The following is a 21203-nucleotide window of genomic DNA, read 5'->3' on the forward strand; positions in this document are numbered from 1 at the left end:
CTCTTAGTTTGGCCAGCCGGCAATAGTTCAGTTTGAATTCGTTGTAAACCGGAATACCATATCCCCCCTTTTAGCCTTCGACTGACAAATTCGTACGGGTCTAGGGTACAAGTGCTATGAGCCATTTTAAAGGTAATAAATACCTCTTCCTCTGGTATCATTGCCCACGTGGAAAATCTCTTCATTTGGCCAGCCGGCAATAGTTCATTTTCGAATTTGTGATATACCAGGGTACCCCCCTTATCCTTTCCTGACTAATTCGTACGGGTCTAGGGCATAAGTGCTATGAGCCATTTTATAGGCAATACCAACCTCTACCTCTGGTATGATGCTTGATGTGGAGAATCTCTTAGTTTGGCCAGCCGGCAATAGTTCAGTTCGAATTCGTTATAAACCGGAATACCATATCCCCCCTTCTAACCCTCTACTGACAAACTCGTACGGGTCTAGGGTACAAGTGCTATGGGCCATTTTAAAAGCAATAAGTACCTCTTCCTCTGGTATCATTGCCCACGTGGAGAATCTCTTCGTTTGGCCAGCCGGCAATAGTTCATTTTAGAATTTGTGAAATACCAGGGTACCCCCCTTATCCTTTCCAGACTAACTCGTACGGGTCTAGGGCATAAGTGCTCTGAGCCATTTTATAGGCAATACCAACCTCTACCTCTGGTATGATGGTCGATGTGGAGAATCTCTTAGTTTGGCCAGCCGGCAATAGTTCAGTTCGAATTCGTTGTAAACCGGAATACCATATCCCCCCTTTTAACCCTCTACTGACAAACTCATACGGGTCTAGGGTACAAGTGCTATAGGCCATTTTAAAGGCAATAAGTACCTCTTCCTCTGGTATCATTGCCTACGTGGAGAATCTCTTCGTTTGTCCAGCCGGCAATAGTTCATTTTGGAATTTGTGATATACCAGGGTACCCCCTTATCCTTTCCAGACTAATTCGTACGGGTCAAGGGCATAAGTGCTCTTAGCCATTTTATAGACAATACCAACCTCTACTTCTGGTATGATGGTCGATGTGGAGAATCTCTTAGTTTGGCCAGCCGGCAATAGTTCAGTTCGAATTCGTTGTAAACCGGAATACCATATCCCCCCTTTTAGCCTTCTACTGACAAACTCGTACGGGTCTAGGGTACAAGTGCTATGAACCATTTTAAAGGTAATAAGTACCTCTTCCTCTGGTATCATTGCCCACGTGGAGAATCTCTCCGTTTGGCCAGCCGGCAATAGTTCATTTTCGAATTTGTGATATACCAGGGTACCCTCCTTATCCTTTCCTGACTAACTCGTACGGGTCTAGGGCATAAGTGCTATGAGCCATTTTATAGGCAATACCAACCTCTACCTCTGGTATGATGGTTGATGTGAGGAATCTCTTAGTTTGGCCAGCCGGCAATAGTTCAGTTCGAATTCGTTGTAAACCGGAATACCATATCCCCCTTCTAACCCTCTACTGACAAACTCGTACGGGTCTAGGGTACAAGTGCTATGGCCCATTTTAAAAGCAATAAGTACCTCTTCCTCTGGTATCATTGCCCACGTGGAGAATCTCTTCTTTTGGCCAGCCGGCAATAGTTCATTTTCGAATTTGTGATATACCAGGGTACCCCCCTTATCCTTTCAAGACTAACTCGTATGGGTCTAGGGCATAAGTGCTATAGCCATTTTATAGGCCATACCAACCTCTACCTCTGGTATGATGGTCGATGTGGTGAAGCTATTATTTTGGCCAGCCGACAATAGTTCAGTTCGAATTCGTTGTAAACCGGAATACCATATCCCCCGTTTTAACCCTCCACTGACAAACTCGTACGGGTCTAGGGTACCAGTGCTATGGGCCATTTTAAAGGCAATAAGTACCTCTTCCTCTGGTATCATTGCCCACGTGGAGAATCTCTTCGTTTGGCCAGCCGGCAATAGTTCATTTTCGAATTTGTGATAAACCAGGGTACCCCCTTATCCTTTCCTGACTAACTCGTACGGGTCTAGGGTATAAGTGCAATGAGCCATTTTATAGGCAATACCAACCTCTACCTCTGGTATGATGGTTGATGTGGAGAATCTCTTAGTTTGGCCAGCTGGCAATAGTTCAGTTCGAATTCGTTGTAAACCGGAATACCATATCCCCCCCTTTTAACCCTCTACTGACAAACTCGTACGGGTCTAGGGTACAAGTGCTGAGAGCCATTTTAAAGGCAATAAGTACCTCTTCCTGTGGTATCATTGCCCACGTGAAGAATCTCTTCGTTTGGTCAGCCGGCAATAGTTCATTTTATAATTTGTGATATACCAGGGTACCCCCTTATCCTTTCCAGACTTACTCGTACGGGTCTAGGGCATAAGTGCTCTGAGCCATTTTATAGGCAATACCAACCTCTACCTCTGGTATGATGGTCGATGTGGAGAATATCTTAGTTTGGTCAGCCGGCAATAGTTCATTTTAGAATTTGTGATATACCAGGGTACCTCCCTTATCATTTCCAGACTAACTCGTACGGGTCTAGGGCATAAGTGCTCTGGGCCATTTTATAGGCAATACCAACCTCTACCTCTGGTATGATGGTCGATGTGGAAAATCTCTTAGTTTGGCCAGCCGGCAATAGTTCAGTTCGAATTCGTTGTAAACCAGAATACCATATCCCCCCTTTTAACCTTCTACTGACAAACTCGTACGGGTCTAGGGTACAAGTGCTATGGGCCATTTTAAAGGCAATAAGTACTTCTTCCTCTGGTATCATTGCCCACGTGGAGAATCTCTTCGTTTGGCCAGCCGGCAATAGTTCATTTTCAAATTTGTGATATACCAGGGTACCCCCCTTATCCTTTCCTGACTAACTCGTACGGGTCTAGGGCATAAGTGCTCTGAGCCATTTTATAGGCAATACCAACCTCTACCTCTGGTATGATAGTTGATGTGGAGAATCTCTTAGTTTGGCCAGCCGGCAATAGTTCAGTTCGAATTCGTTGTAAACCGGAATACCATATCCCCCGTTTTAACCCTCCACTGACAAACTCGTACGGGTCTAGGGTACCAGTGCTATAGGCCATTTTAAAGGCAATAAGTACCTCTTCCTCTGGTATCATTGCCCACGTGGAGAATCTCTTCGTTTGGCCAACCGGCAATAGTTCATTTTCGAATTTGTGATAAACCAGGGTACCCCCTTATCCTTTCCTGACTAACTCGTACGGGTCTATGGTATAAGTGCTATGAGCCATTTTATAGGCAATACCAACCTCTACCTCTGGTATGATGGTTGATGTGGAGAATCTCTTAGTTTGGCCAGCCGGCAATAGTTCAGTTCCAAATCGTTGTAAACCGGAATACCATATCCCCCCTTTTAACCCTCTGCTGACAAACTCGTACGGGTCTAGGGTACAAGTGCTATGGGCCATTTTAAAGGCAATAAGTACATCTTCCTCTGGTATCATTGCCCACGTGGAGAATTTCTTTATTTGGCCAGCCGGCAATAGTTCAATATAGAATTTGTGATATACCAGGGTACCCCCCTTATTCTTTCCAGACTAACTCGTACGGGTCTAGGGCATAAGTGTTCTGGGCCATTTTATAGGCAATACCAACCTCTACCTCTGGTATGATGGTTGATGTGGAGAATCTCTTAGTTTGGGCAGCCGGCAATAGTTCAGTTCGAATTCGTTGTAAACCGGAATACCATATCCCCCCTTTTAACCTTCTACTGACAAACTCGTACGGGTCTAGGGTACAAGTGCTATATATTATATATATATATATGGGCCATTTTAAAGGCAATAAGTACCTCTTCCTCTGGTATCATTGCCCACGTGGAGAATCTCTTCGTTTGGCCAGCCGGCAATAGTTCATTTTAGAATTTGTGATATACCAGGGTACCCCCCTTATCCTTTCCTGACTAACTCGTACGGGTCTAGGGCATAAGTGCTATGAGCCATTTTATAGGCAATACCAACCTCTACCTCTGGTATGATGGTTGATGTGGAGAATCTCTTAGTTTGACCAGCCAGCAATACTTCAGTTCGAATTCGTTGTAAACCGGAATACAATATCCCCCCTTTTAACCCTCTACTGACAAACTCGTACGGGTCTAGGGTACAAGTGCTATGGGCCATTTTAAAGGCAATGAGTACCTCTTCCTCTGGCATCATTGCCCACGTGGAGAATTTCTTTATTTGGCCAGCCGGCAATAGTTCATTTTAGAATTTGTGATATACCAGGGTACCCCCCTTATCCTTTCCAGACTAACTCGTACGAGTCTAGGGCATAAGTGTTCTGGGCCATTTTATAGGCAATACCAACCTCTTCCTCTGGTATGATGGTCGATGTGGAGAATTTCTTAGTTTGGCCAGCCGGCAATAGTTCAGTTCGAATTCGTTGTAAACCGGAATACCATATCCCCCCTTTTAACCCTCTACTGACAAACTCGTACGGGTCTAGGGTACAAGTGCTAAGAGCCATTTTAAAGGCAATAAGTACCTCTTCCTCTGGTATTATTGCCCACGTGGAGAATCTCTTCGTTTGGCCAGCCGGCAATAGTTCATTTTCGAATTTGTGATATACCAGGGTACCCCCCCCCCCCCCCTTATCCTTTCCTGACTAACTCGTACGGGTTTAGGGCATAAGTGCTATGGGCCATTTTGAAGGCAATGATATAAATTGTTAATGTTAAGATTAATGACTGAGATTGGTCTCCGTAATTTTGAAGAATTATATGTCATTGAAATAGTACTTGACAGTTTTTATTTTTCTGTTGTTTTTATTTCTGCAATTAACTATGTTTCTATTTTTTCTGATCTGTTTAAATAGAAAATACTGTCTGTATTGTATGTTTTAGTTTCATGATTGGACTATATTTGTAGACAACGAACAACGAACAAATTATGGAATGCCCATATGACCATCAATTCTCTGTAATTTCTAAATTTCTATACTAGTATTCAATCATTTTTTTTATTTATTGTAGCTTACATTAATTCAATAATCACAAAATTTTAATAAGAACTGTTCTTTACTTTATTTGTTTGTTGTAATGTCCCATTAAATTTCTATATTTAATTATATTTATTTCAACTTGTTATTGCTTCAGTTTACATTATTTCTCTTATCACAGAATGTTAAAAGACCATTACTTTGTTTTATATTTATGGAAGCATTTGCATTGATTTTATTACATTTACAATGTTATTTAAAGACGCAGATCTAGAAGTCCTTGAAGAAGACCAAAAGTTAATTTAGTAAACGCGGACCTCGAAGAAGACACCCATTGACATGCCTGTTTGGAGTAATATCACATATAAATAGGAACGTTATTTAATCATAGTTATCGTTCATAGTTTCTAACAACACTTCTTCGAACGCAAGTCATCTCATGAATATTATTGCCGGCTCATAAATATTATTGAAGGCTGGCCTCATGAATATTAACGCCGGCTGCTATCGACGGCTAGATCCACACTAGTAAAATTGTAAGGGTTTCGCAGAACCCAGTGTCTCGCTTACTTTTGCTGTGAGTCGCAGGCCCAACAAAAATAAGAAAAAAAATATTAAAATGTTTCTCTAGATACTATCTTTTCAATAGTTCTGTAAGAAGCTTCTGTCCAAATTTGGTAAAAATTCAGGATGGTTTATGAAAACTAATAAATGTTTTAAAAACTTTAACTGCAGAGTGTATGTTATGTTAACGGAAAAAAACTAGTCCGTTTATAAGAAATATACGAAAAAAGGATATATGTATTTTACAAACTTTACTTCTGGATATTATCTTATGATAACAAGCTTATGTCGAAGTTTGGTAGAAATCCAGGATATTTTGAGAAAGTTATTAAAATTTAAAAAAAAATGTATGTATTACCAGAGTTTAAATTTTGTGATATATAAAAGTTTTCATGTACAAATAAATATCTTCTCTTCCCCGTGTCAAATGGTTTCTGTCAAATCAGAAGAAATGTGTATCATAACAAACTTTAAGAAAATGTGAATATTATGAAAAATTTTATAAAAAAATAATTTTTGCTTAAAAAGATAATCAAATATTTATGTTTCCTTAATTACTTTATAAAAGTATTCTGATTCAAATTTTAATTTAGATGGATTTTTTTTTTTAATTTATAGTAAATTAAACGCGATTTCATTGCATATGATTTTATTATTCATTCTATTAAATTCATTATTTTAAGCAAAATCCAGGAATCCAAGAAATCGATATTGAAAGTTTAACTTGTAAAAACAAAATATTCATCATTGTCCTCCTGCATGTACATATTATTAAAGTTAAGAAAAATAAACGGCATGGTATTATGTAAACGGGTAAGATGCATAACATGCACATCTCGGTAATGCATTGCTGAAATGTAATGTAAATGAAATTGTAGTTGAATTATGAATGATATATCAATTCGTTATTGTCGTTGCACTCTCCGAATATTAAAAAAAATCCCAACTCTTCACCTGGAATATACAGTGCAAACGAAATGGGAAAACACTAGTTTTGATACCTCGTCAAAAGAATATATCACTTTAAAATCATAATTTCGAAGCAAGAACTGAAATTTCCGATGCATCGGCAGATCAAATTAAAAAAAAAAAAAACCCATAGTACGTACAGTACATGTATATTTATATTCTGTACAGTAATTAATTATGTTGATTTGTGCCTTTCATAAAAAAAATGACAATTCTTAAACAAGATCGATATACCAATATCCCTTTTTCTTGCTACCATTCCAGAGACTGAACATTCACGGTGGTCTTCACTGAATGGCATGCACTATAAGTTGTTCCCTTCGAACTTTTGGTACATATAACTACAATAACTGAAACATATTCTTACCAACAAACGTTTGGTCCAGTGTATTCTTTTCCATGACTATTACAGCAAAGTAGAACACAGGTAAGAATTTTGAAATAAAGGTATAAAGTAGAACCATAGCGATCCATGCTGGACATTTTCATATGATTTCAGTGCATATATATGCACATTGACACCAGAGTACAATAAGGAAATATCTATTTATACTGGATTATTCTATTTAACGGAAGAGACTCTTGAAATAAATTGTCGATTACAAAAAATAACCATCAAAGCACCGGAAATATTGCACAATCAACAATTTTCTAAAATTTCCAATTGTTTTTTATATGTTTTTATTGACATTCATTTTGAATAACTTTTGTATTTATATAAACTAAAACCTTATTGTTTCTTCTTTTGTCAACAATAACACGAAAGTCTTGAGTAATGGCAACGAGATTAATGCCAGTAGGTGCATAAAATCAATATAGGATAAGTCGCTATTAAAACTTGATAAATTCTACGAAAGCAATTTTAAAATCAAGCACTTTAATTTACATCAGTAATTAATTAGAAGAATTTCTAGTTATCTGGTGTCATATAAGAGACTTCTCCTATAGCATTTTTGGTTATGTAATTACTTTGATTTTAAAATACAAACATGAGTAGATGTTGCCCACAGTATGAGCATAGTTGACAGTGAGACACCTATCCACCAGTCTTTAGAGTGCAAATGACGAAGATAAAAACAATTACAGGTCACCGAACCGTCGACCTTGTATATATTTTGACTTTATTGAAAATTGTTTCCTACATTACATGTAACTATTTGTTATCATGCATGCCAATATCTTTCTGTGACTGTTATGCTAACACCAGAGACATATGCATGTACATATATAATTGTGACATAGGCGGATCCAGCCCCAAACACTTTTTCGTGGGATATATTTAGTTATTATAAGGGGAATCACTGAAACATGACTGGTGTGCCCCCTTTGTTTTAGGTCAGTCCGCGGGCTCCCCATTACAAAAATTCTGGATCCACCAACGTAATTCTGTATTTCTGTATCTGCCTATGGTAAACGTACGACTTTTTTTCTTGTGACAACGAGGAAATACTATCTGGAATCTGAATAAAGAAAACTCTGATTCTATCAGTTTTAACATGTCGGCATCATTCTGTTAACATCGATTGCTTTCGTAAATTTACTTGTATTTTTAAGTTTTATTAGTTTTTTTCAGCTATGCTAAGTTGGATATTGAAATAGGAGGTGATCATAAAATCATATAACAACCCACATGCTTCAAACAAATATATTGAATGAGACATGATATAAACATCGCAATAGTAAACATATGTTTTTACCAGCATCACGACAGACATTGAAAGGAGTAGGTTCAGTAAGACCCATTTTTGGCCCCAAAATATAGCAGTTTTAGAAAATTGTGAATATGTAATCGTTAAGATATTTATTGAAAAGTAGAATGCTTCTGCTACATAAATATGGGCTGTTTTTGACAATACAATGCACATATATCGAGTACTAGCATCATTAAGTCGCGCTAAGTTACTGAAATCTTCACAATTTGATCATTTTAGTTAAATTTTAGACGGTTTCCGTCTGAAATGAAAGTGGCCGCATTCGTGTTCATCCATAATATTGAAATGTAAGTTGTATTTTATGATAATACATAATATATATAAAGGTTGAGTATGAACACGGATGCGGCCACATTCATTTTTGACAAAAACCATCTGAAAAGTGACGATTTTTGGCATATTTGATAGATTTTTCATATTTAAGCTTGAATCGGAGCGTTTTTAATGACGTAATCAGTTAAAAATTAAAACTTAAAATCTTTCCCATAAACTAATTGAATCAATTGAAATAGACATTTAAGATCATTTAAGTGTTTAAAAAGCGTCTAAAATTTTTCGTTAGATGAACTTGAAAATTGAGGCCGAAATCAGGCCTTACCGGACCTACTCCTTTCATTTAACTTCAAAAAGAAAGTCATCCGATAGTGCAGAATGGAATTGTACAGCATGCAAAACAGACGTGCACATTGCTGCATGCATCACTCGTTTGTGATGGCTGCTTAGTGCAATTTGGATTTGTAAAAACTGTCATTGCAAGTTTTATTTTTATACAAATTACTAGTTCCAGCGTATATTGAAGTGCATTTATGTAACAACAACGCAATGTAACCGTAGACTCAATTATTATTGTTACATTCGTCATTAATCGGTTCCTTACCCAATCCTGCATTCCGACAATTATAGTCTCCAATATAACAATGGTAAAATAATTCCACGTAACCGTAGCCAGTGCCTATCTGCATCTGTATCGTTACGTCGAAGGTACCAATACTGGCTTTTACTCGACGCAGGGGAGAGAGCGCGCCTATTAATTATGCATGTAACATATCTCGAGATCTGATCTTACATATCTATATTGTCTAGATTGCATTCACGCATGCCGGTGTCTTTGTCTTTGTCTTTGTTTATATTGATATTGTTTATAATTTATGCTACATTTGCCATAATTTGGTGAATAAAAAATATTATTCCACTGTTGACACTGTTTATACATATTTTCGCACGTGTCATTGAACAAATCTTCATATTCCCCTCTGAAATGTCGGGACTAAATCGTGCGACGTTACGCGCGGTTTATGTACATACACGTCTTGAACTTCTTATTTTTCTAAATAGCGATAGCAAATAATTTTATTATTATCCGGCATTATGTCAAAATCAAATTTATGTCAAACGTTAAAACAAAAAGTCTAATTAACTAACTGTTTATCTGTACTGTTTATCAACTTGAATGTGTATGTCGTATTTAAGGTGGTACCCAACACCTTCACTAAAATTAATTTGGCTCGTTTAATTTTCATAAAATTTTGACAAAGTAATTTACTTTGACCCTTTGACAAAAATATAAAAATTTTATAAAATTTGAACCAACCGTTTTATCAGAAAAATTACACTGGTTATATAGCAGTTTGACAAACGTGCTATTTTTAATTAATTAAAAAATTTTTATTGGCGACTGGAGATAAAAGAAATGGACTTTATACTGTTCGAATTATTTCGGTTCTTTACATACAGCTAATGATACAACTTTATGGAACGCCACGACTGCCTTATGTTAATAATCAGCATTATACGCAGTGTTCACAGCATTATATGAAGTGATCACAGCATTATATGCAGTGCTCACAGCATTATATGCAGTGTTCACAACATTATATGAAGTGCTCACAACATTATATTAAGTGCTCACAACATTATATTAAGTGCTCACAACATTATATTAAGTGCTCACAACATTATATTAAGTGTTCACAACATTATACGTTTTTTGTTGTATGATGAGATTGATGTATGATGAGATTTATGAATGATGAGATCATTCGGTAAACTTCGTTTTTTAGCGGAAATTACCGAAAACATGATTGGTAAATTACGGTAAATTAATGCCCAGCAAACAAATTTAAACAGTTATTATTACATATGTGATCATTAAGGCAGTATACAATATTTAAAACGGATTGAAATAAGTAAATTAAGAAGTATGATCAATTTAACCCAAGTTTATTCCACACCATGCAGGGCATTTTAAACTTATTTTGAGGATTAGTTTCACCATATTCACAACTTAATATGTATATATATTTACTAGAACACATCCGTGATATCGCGGGTCTGTGACTGAATTAAAGAATATAACTATGCGTAAGCCTTATTTTAGTATTGGTATTGTCATCTGATAAAGTCATGCCGATTATAAGATGAAGTTTTCTCTGCTTTTAACATCTTTCTGTTTGAACCCGTCGACCTGGAACTTGTCAATTTAATATTGGTATTATTGATTTTGTTTGGAAAACAAAAGTCTCTGGAAAGGAGTATTTTTTAATCAACAGTTTTGTCCTTTATGAGTTATGAATAAAATTGAATCTTTGATTCGCTGTTTTACGTCTAACAAATTGAAAACTGTACATGCTGTACCTATACGCCTTATTTTAAGTCCAGATTTTTATTATTCGTATTGCCATCTTAGAAAGTCATACTGATTAAAGTACTACAATCGGGAACAATGTGACAATGATTGAATTAAGTAGTTTCAACCCTGTGATTACGACCCGTGTATATAGCAAAATCTTAAATACAGCGTTTCGTGGTACTCCTGTCAGATGCGGAACGTACAGATAATGTAATAGTTAACAGGTGAATATATTATTGGTATCGATTCGACCCGGAACTTCTTAATTATTGGCAATATTAATTATGTGGAAAACAAAAGGGTCTGGAGTGATGTTATTTTTAATCAACAGCATGGTACTATATTAGTTATATATACTCTCAGATCAGTACTTATAGTGTCTTTTTATTGTTGGGATATACAAGTACCCGCCCACATGCACGTTCACTCTATTTTCTTGTTAGATCATATGTATTTATATTTGTACCCATCTAATGAGTTAATATAAAAAAGAAGATGTGGTATGATTGCCAATGAGACAACTATCCACAAAATACCAAAATGACACAAACATTAACAACTATAGGTCACCGTACGGCCTTCAACAATGAGCAAAGCCCATACCGCATAGTCAGCTATAAAAGGCCCCGATACGACCATGTAAAACAATTCAAACGAGAAAACTAACAAGCCTTTTACAACTGATTTTCATAGTTCGTTCTTATGTTGTTCTGTTACGCCACTGTCCCAGGTTAGAGGGAGGATACCAACATCCCGCTAACATATTAAAAACCCGCCACATTTTGCATATATGTGGCCGTCCCAAGTCAGGAGGAGCCTTTATTTCAGTGGTTGTCGTTTGTTAATTAATGTGTTATATACATGTTAGTGTTTCGATCGTTTGTTTGTACATAAATTAGGAATATTTTTCGTTTATCATTTCGGGGCCTTCTATAGCTGACTATCCGGTATGGGCTTTCCTCATTGTTGAAGGTCATACTGTGGCCGTTTAGCTGTTTAAAATTTCTGTGATGTCATTTTGTCTCTTGTGGAAAGTTGTTTCATTGGCAAGCATACCACTTTTATATATATATGTACCGTGCAAACTGACGAACAAACGTAGTAAACGTTTTATTCATCCCCACAAACTCAATTTTCATAAGAGATGATAACTTTAAATGAAAATGTTAAACAGGGTCTTGAAAGGGTAAATTTTTCTATGAAAGTTTAAATTTCTATATAAGACTGCTGATCATATTTAGAAGACAATCTTAGTACTTGCCGTGCTAAAAAGCTTGTATAAAAATGGAATAATTGATGTAAAGTTATGTTTAACACCTACAGTGAAATGCTTTAAACTGCATTTTCCATATCTGTTAGATACTTATTCATGTAAAAATGCCAAATTCTGGAAATCGATGCCAAAAATGACTCTATCATGACATATATAAGCTAGCGTAATATGGCACCTATGTGTTATAGAAAGCTGACTGTTTTATTTAAAAGGTAATTAAGCTTTTTAAAACTGAGTACGGACTATAAAGTGGCACCTTGCTAAATTTCTTCAGTAGGAAATGAACTAGAGAATATATCATACAAATTTTCCTACGATATTTCATTAAATAAACTTTTTATTATTTAACTTACATTTTGCAATTCGTATTTCTTACGACGAACAGAACTACTTCAATCATTCACCTCTCAGTTTCATCTTTCCTTACTTATTTCAATCAGTTTTAAATATTGTATGCTACCTTATGATAACATGATTTTAATAACTTTTTAAATTTGTTTGCTGGGCATTACCGTAATTTACCAATTATGGATTCGGTAATTTCCGCTAAAAAGCGAAGTTTACCGAATGATCTCATCATTAATAAATCTCATCATACATCAATCTCATCATACAACAAAAAACGTATAATGTTGTGAACACTTAATATAATGTTGTGAGCACTTAATATAATGTTGTGAGCACTTAATATAATGTTGTGAGCACTTAATATAATGTTGTGAGCACTTCATATAATGTTGTGAACACTGCATATAATGCTGTGAACACTGCATATAATGCTGTGAGCACTGCATATAATGCTGTGATCACTTCATATAATGTTGTGAGCACTACATATAATGCTGTGATCACTTCATATAATGCTGTGAACACTGCGTATAATGCTGATTATTAACATAAGGCAGTCGTGGCGTTCCATACAACTTGTTATGAATTTTATAACATAACATTGCATTCTGATTGGTTCCTTTATATACTTGTGATTTGAAGAATAGCCGAAAACTAATGTTGTGTTTTCCGTTAAAAGTTCATCCTGTGAGGCATGGCAACTACATTTGATTTATTTGAGCTGTGAAACTTTTGTATCTTTATTTTTCGTAAGTACTTATTTTGGTGATTAATTTTCTTTTTGTTTTGTTTTTAATTTTTTTATCAAGTCATTTGTTGCAAAAAATTATTACTTTTTCAAGTTGCCCTGTCTAACACAGGAGGCTGCCTGTAACCCGAAATAAAGCTAGAAAAAAATTATAAACTATTAAGTGAATTTGGTTTTGATCAGGACGTTCTCGATGTGTCGGATCCTACTTCTGACATTTTTGATCACGAGACTTCACCTGATGAAGTGGATAGGTTGGAACATAGAATCCACAATTTAGAATTAAGCATTTCCGAAAAAGAAAAGAAACTTGAAAAATCTGATTTTGAAAAACAGGGGGCTATCCCAAAAACTCGTTTGAAAAATGGGGAGTCGAGTAAACTTATTGATCCGGTCAAGGAGAAAGGTGTAGTTGAGAAGTCGAACAATCCGCATAAGCCACAGTCGAGTGCTCCTAAAGTGAAATCAACTGAAATAGCCGGTAAAAAGACCAAATCAGCGAAAAGAAAAGACACCACGGACTCCAAAATTGTAAAAAGGAAGGGTGAGATCAATTTAGACAAATTTGTCCCGAAGGTTAAATCGGCTAAGGCCAAAGAAAAATTACACTGGTTATATAGCAGTTTGACAAACACTTATTTTGATCATTGAGAAGCTTAATATTTCCTATAAACACAATGTAATTAAAACGTTTAGCTGATTTTACAGAGTTATCTCCCTGTAGTGTTAGGTACCACCTTAATATTAATAAAAGTATATATAAAAAAAATGTAGACAAGCTAATTTATAAAGTTCAGATAGCAAACAAAGCATAGGTAGTGGAATGAAACATTCATCATTTCCCTTCAAGTGGCCTCGGGAGATATGAAGATTTGTTCACCCTCGAAAAATCATATTTTCCTCGGGGATAGCCCTCGTGAAATCAGAGACATATAATACAATTGTATTATATGTCTCTGGTGAAATATATTAATGGGTGAACAAATCTTCATATCTTCCTCTGGCAAGGGAAATAAATGAAGATAGTATTCTGCTAAATTCAGTCCTGTCTATGGGTAAGTGATTGCACTGAAATCTCGCCAAATTGTGTGTCCCTAAGAACGATAATTCCTACCGGAAATATCAATCGTGAGGGACTGAAATCTAGCAACTTCAATGCTGCCTTTCGGCAAGTATCTCTCAGTTTGGAAGTTTGAATGAAGTAAGATGTCAGAGGTCCATGGCCTCCCACCTTTGCCAAAATGTTTTAATGGGCTTTTAGCAAACGGTGAAAAAGTTACGAATGGTGTTGACCAAGATGCAAAAGACAAAGTGAAAGATGCAGATGTTATCAAAATAAAAGTTTCTGTGAAAACAGAGAGACATAATGAATTGGAGAAAAATTCATCACCATTCTCAAGACTCAATGTTGCACTCAACAGACTCAAAGATGAAATGGTAAAGACAAACTTATTGATATCGTGCACTTCATGATGATATTGTGGACAATATCTTTTTGGTACAGACAGTCCTATTATAACAATTTTACATATGACCTCGTAGTCCAAATAATTATGTCATAATGACGTCTTGGAAGGCTATTTTAAGTTTTTGCTAAGGCGTCAAAGAAAAAAAATATAATAGCCTTTCAAGATGTCATAATTATTTGGACTAATGACCTCGGGGAGCATTATTTACTATTTCTATTTACTATTTCTTCTTTTTTTTAACTATCAATGTGCCACTATGGACTTCTCATTAAAAAAAAATAAAAAATGGAAATATCAGTATAAAAAGGTGAAAAATTGAATAAGAATGCGAAGTTATATGTTTGGTAATATTCCCCAACTTTGTACTTCTATAAAAAAGAAGATGTGGTATGGTTGCCAATGAGACAACTCTCCACAAGAGACCAAAATGACACAGAAATTAACAACTATAGGTCACCATACGGCCTTCAACATTTAGCAAAGCCCATATCGCTGATATATATTTCAACCCATATGTTATAATAATCTATTATAAACTATATTAGGTATATTGTACACACTTTCAAATCCATACATCTTCAAGAATTAAGGATGTTCCTAGGTGAGGTTTTGGAATAAGTGTCAAATGTTCAGACTCCTTGGTTGTTTTCCATATGATTGATGTACAAGGTAAATTATTTTGCCCAATAACACCTATTTATATTTTAACATAAAAGAGGGACGAAAGATACCAAAGGGACAGTCAAACTCATAAATTTAAAACAAACTGACAACGCCATGGCTAAAAATGAAAAAGACAAACAGAAAAACAATAGTACACATGACACAACATAGAAAACTAAAGAATAAACAACACGAACCCCACCAAAAACTAGGGGTGATCTCAGGTGCTCCGGAAGGGTAAGCAGATCCTGCTCCACATGCGGCACCCGTCGTGTTGCTTATGTGATAACAAATCAGGTAAATAGTCTAATTCGGTAGGTCACATTCAGGAAAGGGAAGGGGATTGTAGTTACGACGTAAGGAACATATCCGATATCATTTGTGATACGGTTATTCCATAACGGTCAACCAACTCGTGATGGCGTCCGTAAAATTTACGAAGGGATGATTTCAACTTCACCATTTGGAACTCTTGGTTTAATAGCTTCCTTGTGAGCAGCAACCCTCTATCAAGAAAATCATGATAGGAAATGCAAGCACGGGAATATCGTATCAATTGGGAGATATATACCCCATATGCAGGTGCTGCTGGAATGTTGCTACTTAGAAATGGAAAGTTCACAATTGGAAAGCTGAAATCATCTCTTTTGTCGTAAAGTTTTGTTTTCAACCGACCCTCATTGTCAATTTCTAGATGTAAGTCAAGATATGAGGTCTAATTAACATAAGACTAATAGCTCATAACAGGTCATTTGACAAAATTTAAGCAGATTCTTGATTTTCTTTCTTTAAGGAATGACTGTAATATTTTTTCTGTCTATGAAGAAATAACATAAAAAATTTGGTGCACACTGAATAACGCGCGTAGCGGGTTATTTAACAGTGTGCACCACATTTTTTATGTTATTTCGAATAGACAGAAAAAATATAACAGTCATTTCTTATAAATTAATTCTAAATTCCATTTTAAACCGTAGAAAACCATGAAAAAACGTTGTGACGTCGTGGTCACATGACTAAATTATGTCTACGGGCTCATAACAAAATAACGTCAGCCAATCAGAAGATGCGTTACATCCAAAATTAAATTATTTTAATTTGAGACCCAAATAGTACCAATGCAAATGTATTAGGGCAAGGATCAGATAAAGTGTAAAAAGTAACGCCCGAACTTTTCTTGTGAAAATGTTCTTTATTTTATACATGTGTGTAAATAAGAGTCAGAAACCAAAAAATGTGGTGTTTGTACATTGTTAAAAATGTTGTATAAAATGTATGTTGTACGCCGCTAGATTAAAACTGACGAGGAAAGGTAACACACGGCCAGCGAAAGCTCTTTTTTGAGAGCCCAGGTGGTCATGTGGTCTAGCGGGACGGCTGCAGTGCAGGTGATTTGGTGTCACGATATCACAGTAGCATGGGTTCGAATCCCGGTGAGGGAAGAACCAAAAATTTGCGAAAGCAAATTTACAGATCTAACATTGTTGGGTTGATGTTTAGACGAGTTGTAAAAAATGTTGTATATATATAATAAATAAAATCATTTATTAACTATTTGTGATTCAATTTTTTATTGGGTTTTATCCTGAAATGTCAATGTTTTTTGTCAGCCATTTTGTGAAATTTGGTAGGCCTTTGAGAAAATTGAATTAGAATATGATGATCACTTTGTCAAATTGCATGTTCTCCATCTTTATTATTATTGAGAAATAACATGTCAAGGAACACTTCAAACCTATGAGTAGGAATAATTTGTGCAGATTTATTGATAAAAAACTTTAAAAATCACTGTTTGCCCATTATGCTGTGTCAAAATATGACCTAATTTTTAACTTTGTTTACTGTTGAAGTACAATGTCTAACATAACCCTACAAATCTTCAGGAACCTTCAAATATTAATCCTTTAAAATTTGCAAAAATATTTTGCAGTCAAACATAGATATTTCAAAAGACAGCATTTCAAATTTTCAAAAGTTTTGTCGTAAAAAAATAACGGACGATCCAACTGTCTATGTTTACATGAAAGAGTGGTATACATCATCACATCATGTGCTTTGTAATTGGTTTGGGTACACATGATTACTATGTCATTGATCTATGTGTCAAAAATAGATAGTGTAACTTGCAGAAGGGTATTAAATTTTAGTGTCGGTCAAATATTTTTTCAAGAATAACGGGCGTTCTTATATTTAATGATTGTACAAAGTGTCTCATATGAGATATAACCACTAAGTACATTGTATCATGTTATATGGTTATATTTACAGCTCTTCTATCATGTCTATAAACGCATGCAAAACAAAACTTTGATCAACTTACTTAATGCTATGTTTGTTTGGAAGTTTGCAAAGAATAGGTAGGCGGAGTTTCAGTCTGTTTTATATATACTGGGATTTGATTAAACAATAAAAATTGACATGAAATGAAGTTAATGTTTATTGTCCAATCAAATTTCAGTATATATACATGTAGTAAACATACTGAAACAGACTACCTACCTGTTGTTTACAAACATTCAAACAAACATAGCAAGCAAGTTGATCAAAGGTTTGCTTTGCATGCTGTTATAGAAGAGCTGTAAATTGTATAATATAGATATTGTGACAGTTATTGATAATAATTTTAAAATGAAATATTTGAATGAAAACAAGGAAAATATTTTTGCCAATTACTATTTGACAATTAATCAACGAACGACCGTTATTGTTTGACGTCCCTGTGTAACTGGTGAACATTTGCGAGTATGTATCTCATTGTTTTGAACAGAGAATATCATAATACCAGTGAACTGTTAATATTCTACCCTAACATTGAAATTGTGCAATAGAAGGCGAAGTTGAGTCATTCAGTTCCAAATTCCACAATCTGAATCATATAGAACAGGCATTATTTTCGACAATATTTCCTAAAATAATTAGTTTATAATTCATGTCGAACTGTGTTGATATACGGTACACAATGTTATTTAGTAGTATGCAAGAAATGCTGGTTTCACATGTTTGAGTAAGTACCAAAGTTTTCAGTACATCATTTCTTTTAAAATTCTGATGCATGAGTGTAAAATCTAACTTGTAAAATGTCAAACTGTCAAACAAAACGTCTGTCACACTAAAAAAATGAATTATTATAGGTATCCATTTGCTATTGATTCTTTATGTTGTGATGTTTTACATACAACCATTTTGATTTATTTTTCCAATTCTGAATCTACAGGGTTCCAGTTGTGAGAAAATAGGTTGAAAAATAAAAAAATATACAGCATAGTTTTGTGAAGCCCATTACACGGATGTAACATGTGACTTAATTATAAAATGTCAAACTGTCAAACAAAACTTCCATCACACTAAACAAATTAACCATTATTAATATCCATTTCCCATTGACTCTGTGGGTTTTCACTACTACCAGTTATATAATCCAAACTATTTTGACTCTTCTGGTGTCCAGTAGTGATATGTGGGAATGGAAACTAAAGAAATATGCATCCTATTTTTATGACGTTCGTTACTTTTTTTTAACCCCATTATTCTTTTTAACTTAAAACTTCCAAGATCTGCATTTTCATGAGTTCAGAACAGGAATGAAAACCATTTAATTTAATTAATTTGAAATACATTTAAAACTTTTTTTAATCTAAAATTAGCATGTCAAACTTGTCAATGTAACGTCCATCACAAAAGTTAATTTTGTGCCTTTGTTTGAATGTCTGTTGACAAGTATTGAAACAAAGAACTATCTCTATAATCACAAAAGTCAACACTGAAAAGTTGAAGATTCCTCTGATATATTTAAAATCTTGATATATGGGCTTAAATGTGACAGACATTATGTCACACAAATGTTACACTTCATCTGATCCTTGCCCATGAAGTAAAAGTCAGAGTCAGCCTTTTCCCGCCATATTTAAAAAATCAAATATCTCGAAAAGGAGCACCATGACCTATCGATATTTTTAGCTTATTTTGATCCTCAACTTATACTCTTCCAGCTTAAAGTATCAATTTTGAATTATTGATTTATTTAATTTTAGCTTAGATCATGGGACACCTAAGTACATATATGTACATCCATAAATTTAATTAGGCTAGTAATTGAATTAAACATGTTAAAGAGATAACAGTGAGTTTTGCTGAACTTTATATAAGTTCTTTTAAATAAATTTTAAACATTTACAAAAATGAAGTTCAAATTAAATGTACATTAAAAAAAAGTATTTTTCAGGTTGGTCTGCGACAGCTAGACATGTCATTGTTGTCACAGCTATGGTCACTGAATGATGCAATACAAGATTACAAAGCTGTTGTACAGGAGAGATGTTCAGAGACTAATTCAGAATACTCTTGGGGGATGAACAGTAGGACCAGCTCTATAGGAAGTATGGATGATTATGACTGGAATGCAGATATTCATTTACAACCAGAGAATCACGTCCCTAATTCAGTGCACAGTAGTACATCAAGTCTTCTTCAGCAGATTAATGAACTTAAACAAAGGGCTGAAACAGAATTTTGATGTTGATGTTTATGTTAGGAAGGGTATACATTAATTTGTTAAAAGATAAGTTGAATTTTATTAAAAGATTATCAGATGAAGCAATGCAGGTGATTTATTTTTTAATAGTGCTATACATTGTACATGTTGTACTTACATATATACAAATGTATGTGAATTGTGTGGGCACATTTATTATTCTATCCTACTTCGAAATTTGTTGACTTTTTTTTACTTGAATATTCAGTTCATGTACATGTACATATCACTATTTAATATAGTTTTATTAAGCTTACACAGGCAATGTGTTACATTAAAATGAAAAATAAAACTGAAATTTAAAAGAACGAAATTTGATTAAAAAACACATAAAAATTCAGGTGAAATTCTGATGAATATTTTAACAAATACTTAACATTAATATGCAGAAAAAACTTCCAATAACTGAAAAATAGTGCTTTGGAATAGACTACTTGAAACTATTAAGGTGGCATTGCCACAACCTGGATTGTCTTTCCTTACACAAGTTAAACAGATGTATTGACATGACATAGTGAAAGCAATGCAAAGGAACAAATTATTTTCTTCTGTTTCAAAATATGACATCCTTGTATATTGGGTCGACACATGAACTATATTTCATTCATATTTTACATTTTTGATGTTGTTCAGTTAACTTATTATATTGGCTGTTTTTCTGGCCTTTAATCTGATAGTATGTGACTGTTTGTCACAAGTATCTGTGCAAGTGTTAACAATTTTGTGTTAAAGTTGTGAAATGAACATATCCAGAAAATTGGTGCTGAATTTGTGACTTAACAATTCTTTTATATTGCTGTACAGAATTCCATATTTGTAGAATATCATTTGTTTATTTGTTTATCCCATAACACGTTATCAGGCCATAAACTTTTTTTTTGTCTAAAAGTAAATGATATCGATAGTTGAACCTTTTATAAAGGATAGATTTGAGCCATGACTTGTATCATCGGATTTACAAGAGGTTTTATTCTATAGTCCAGAAGGTCATGTAGAGAATGGCCCTGTATATTACTAAACATGGTTGACGATTTTTACATCTATATTTTGCATAAATCAACTATTGCACATTGTTAATATTGCACTTATAATTTAGTTAATTATATATTTTCTTACTCCTGAAAATTCCACTATTTATTATTGAAATATGGTTTTGATTCATAATTTCTTTGTTTTATGGAATAGTTATAGATATATATCTAAGGTTGTAAAGAGGGCAAGGTTCACTTAAATGAAAACATGGCTTTGAATTCCAAATGTATCATATTAATTTATCCAAAAGGCTACAATAGGGTTTATATATAGATCCATTCCAAAAGCTTTAAAGGCTAAGTTTTTCCTATTTTGTAGATTTTGGGCATTTTGT

General features: G+C 34.6%; 1 protein-coding gene across 1 annotated transcript; it reads left to right on the forward strand.

The window, feature by feature from the left end:
- The first annotated feature begins 14303 nt into the window (after window positions 1–14303).
- On the forward strand, window positions 14304–19903 carry LOC143068159 (protein FAM89A-like). The gene is made up of 2 exons (XM_076241979.1): window positions 14304–14611; window positions 19529–19903. The coding sequence occupies exons 1-2, from the start codon at window positions 14381–14383 to the stop codon at window positions 19817–19819; spliced, it is 522 nt and encodes a 173-aa protein (XP_076098094.1). The 5' UTR covers window positions 14304–14380; the 3' UTR covers window positions 19820–19903.
- Window positions 19904–21203: the final 1300 nt, after the last annotated feature.

The sequence above is a fragment of the Mytilus galloprovincialis genome, chromosome 3, assembly GCF_965363235.1.
Source record: "Mytilus galloprovincialis chromosome 3, xbMytGall1.hap1.1, whole genome shotgun sequence".
NCBI lineage: Eukaryota > Metazoa > Mollusca > Bivalvia > Mytilida > Mytilidae > Mytilus > Mytilus galloprovincialis.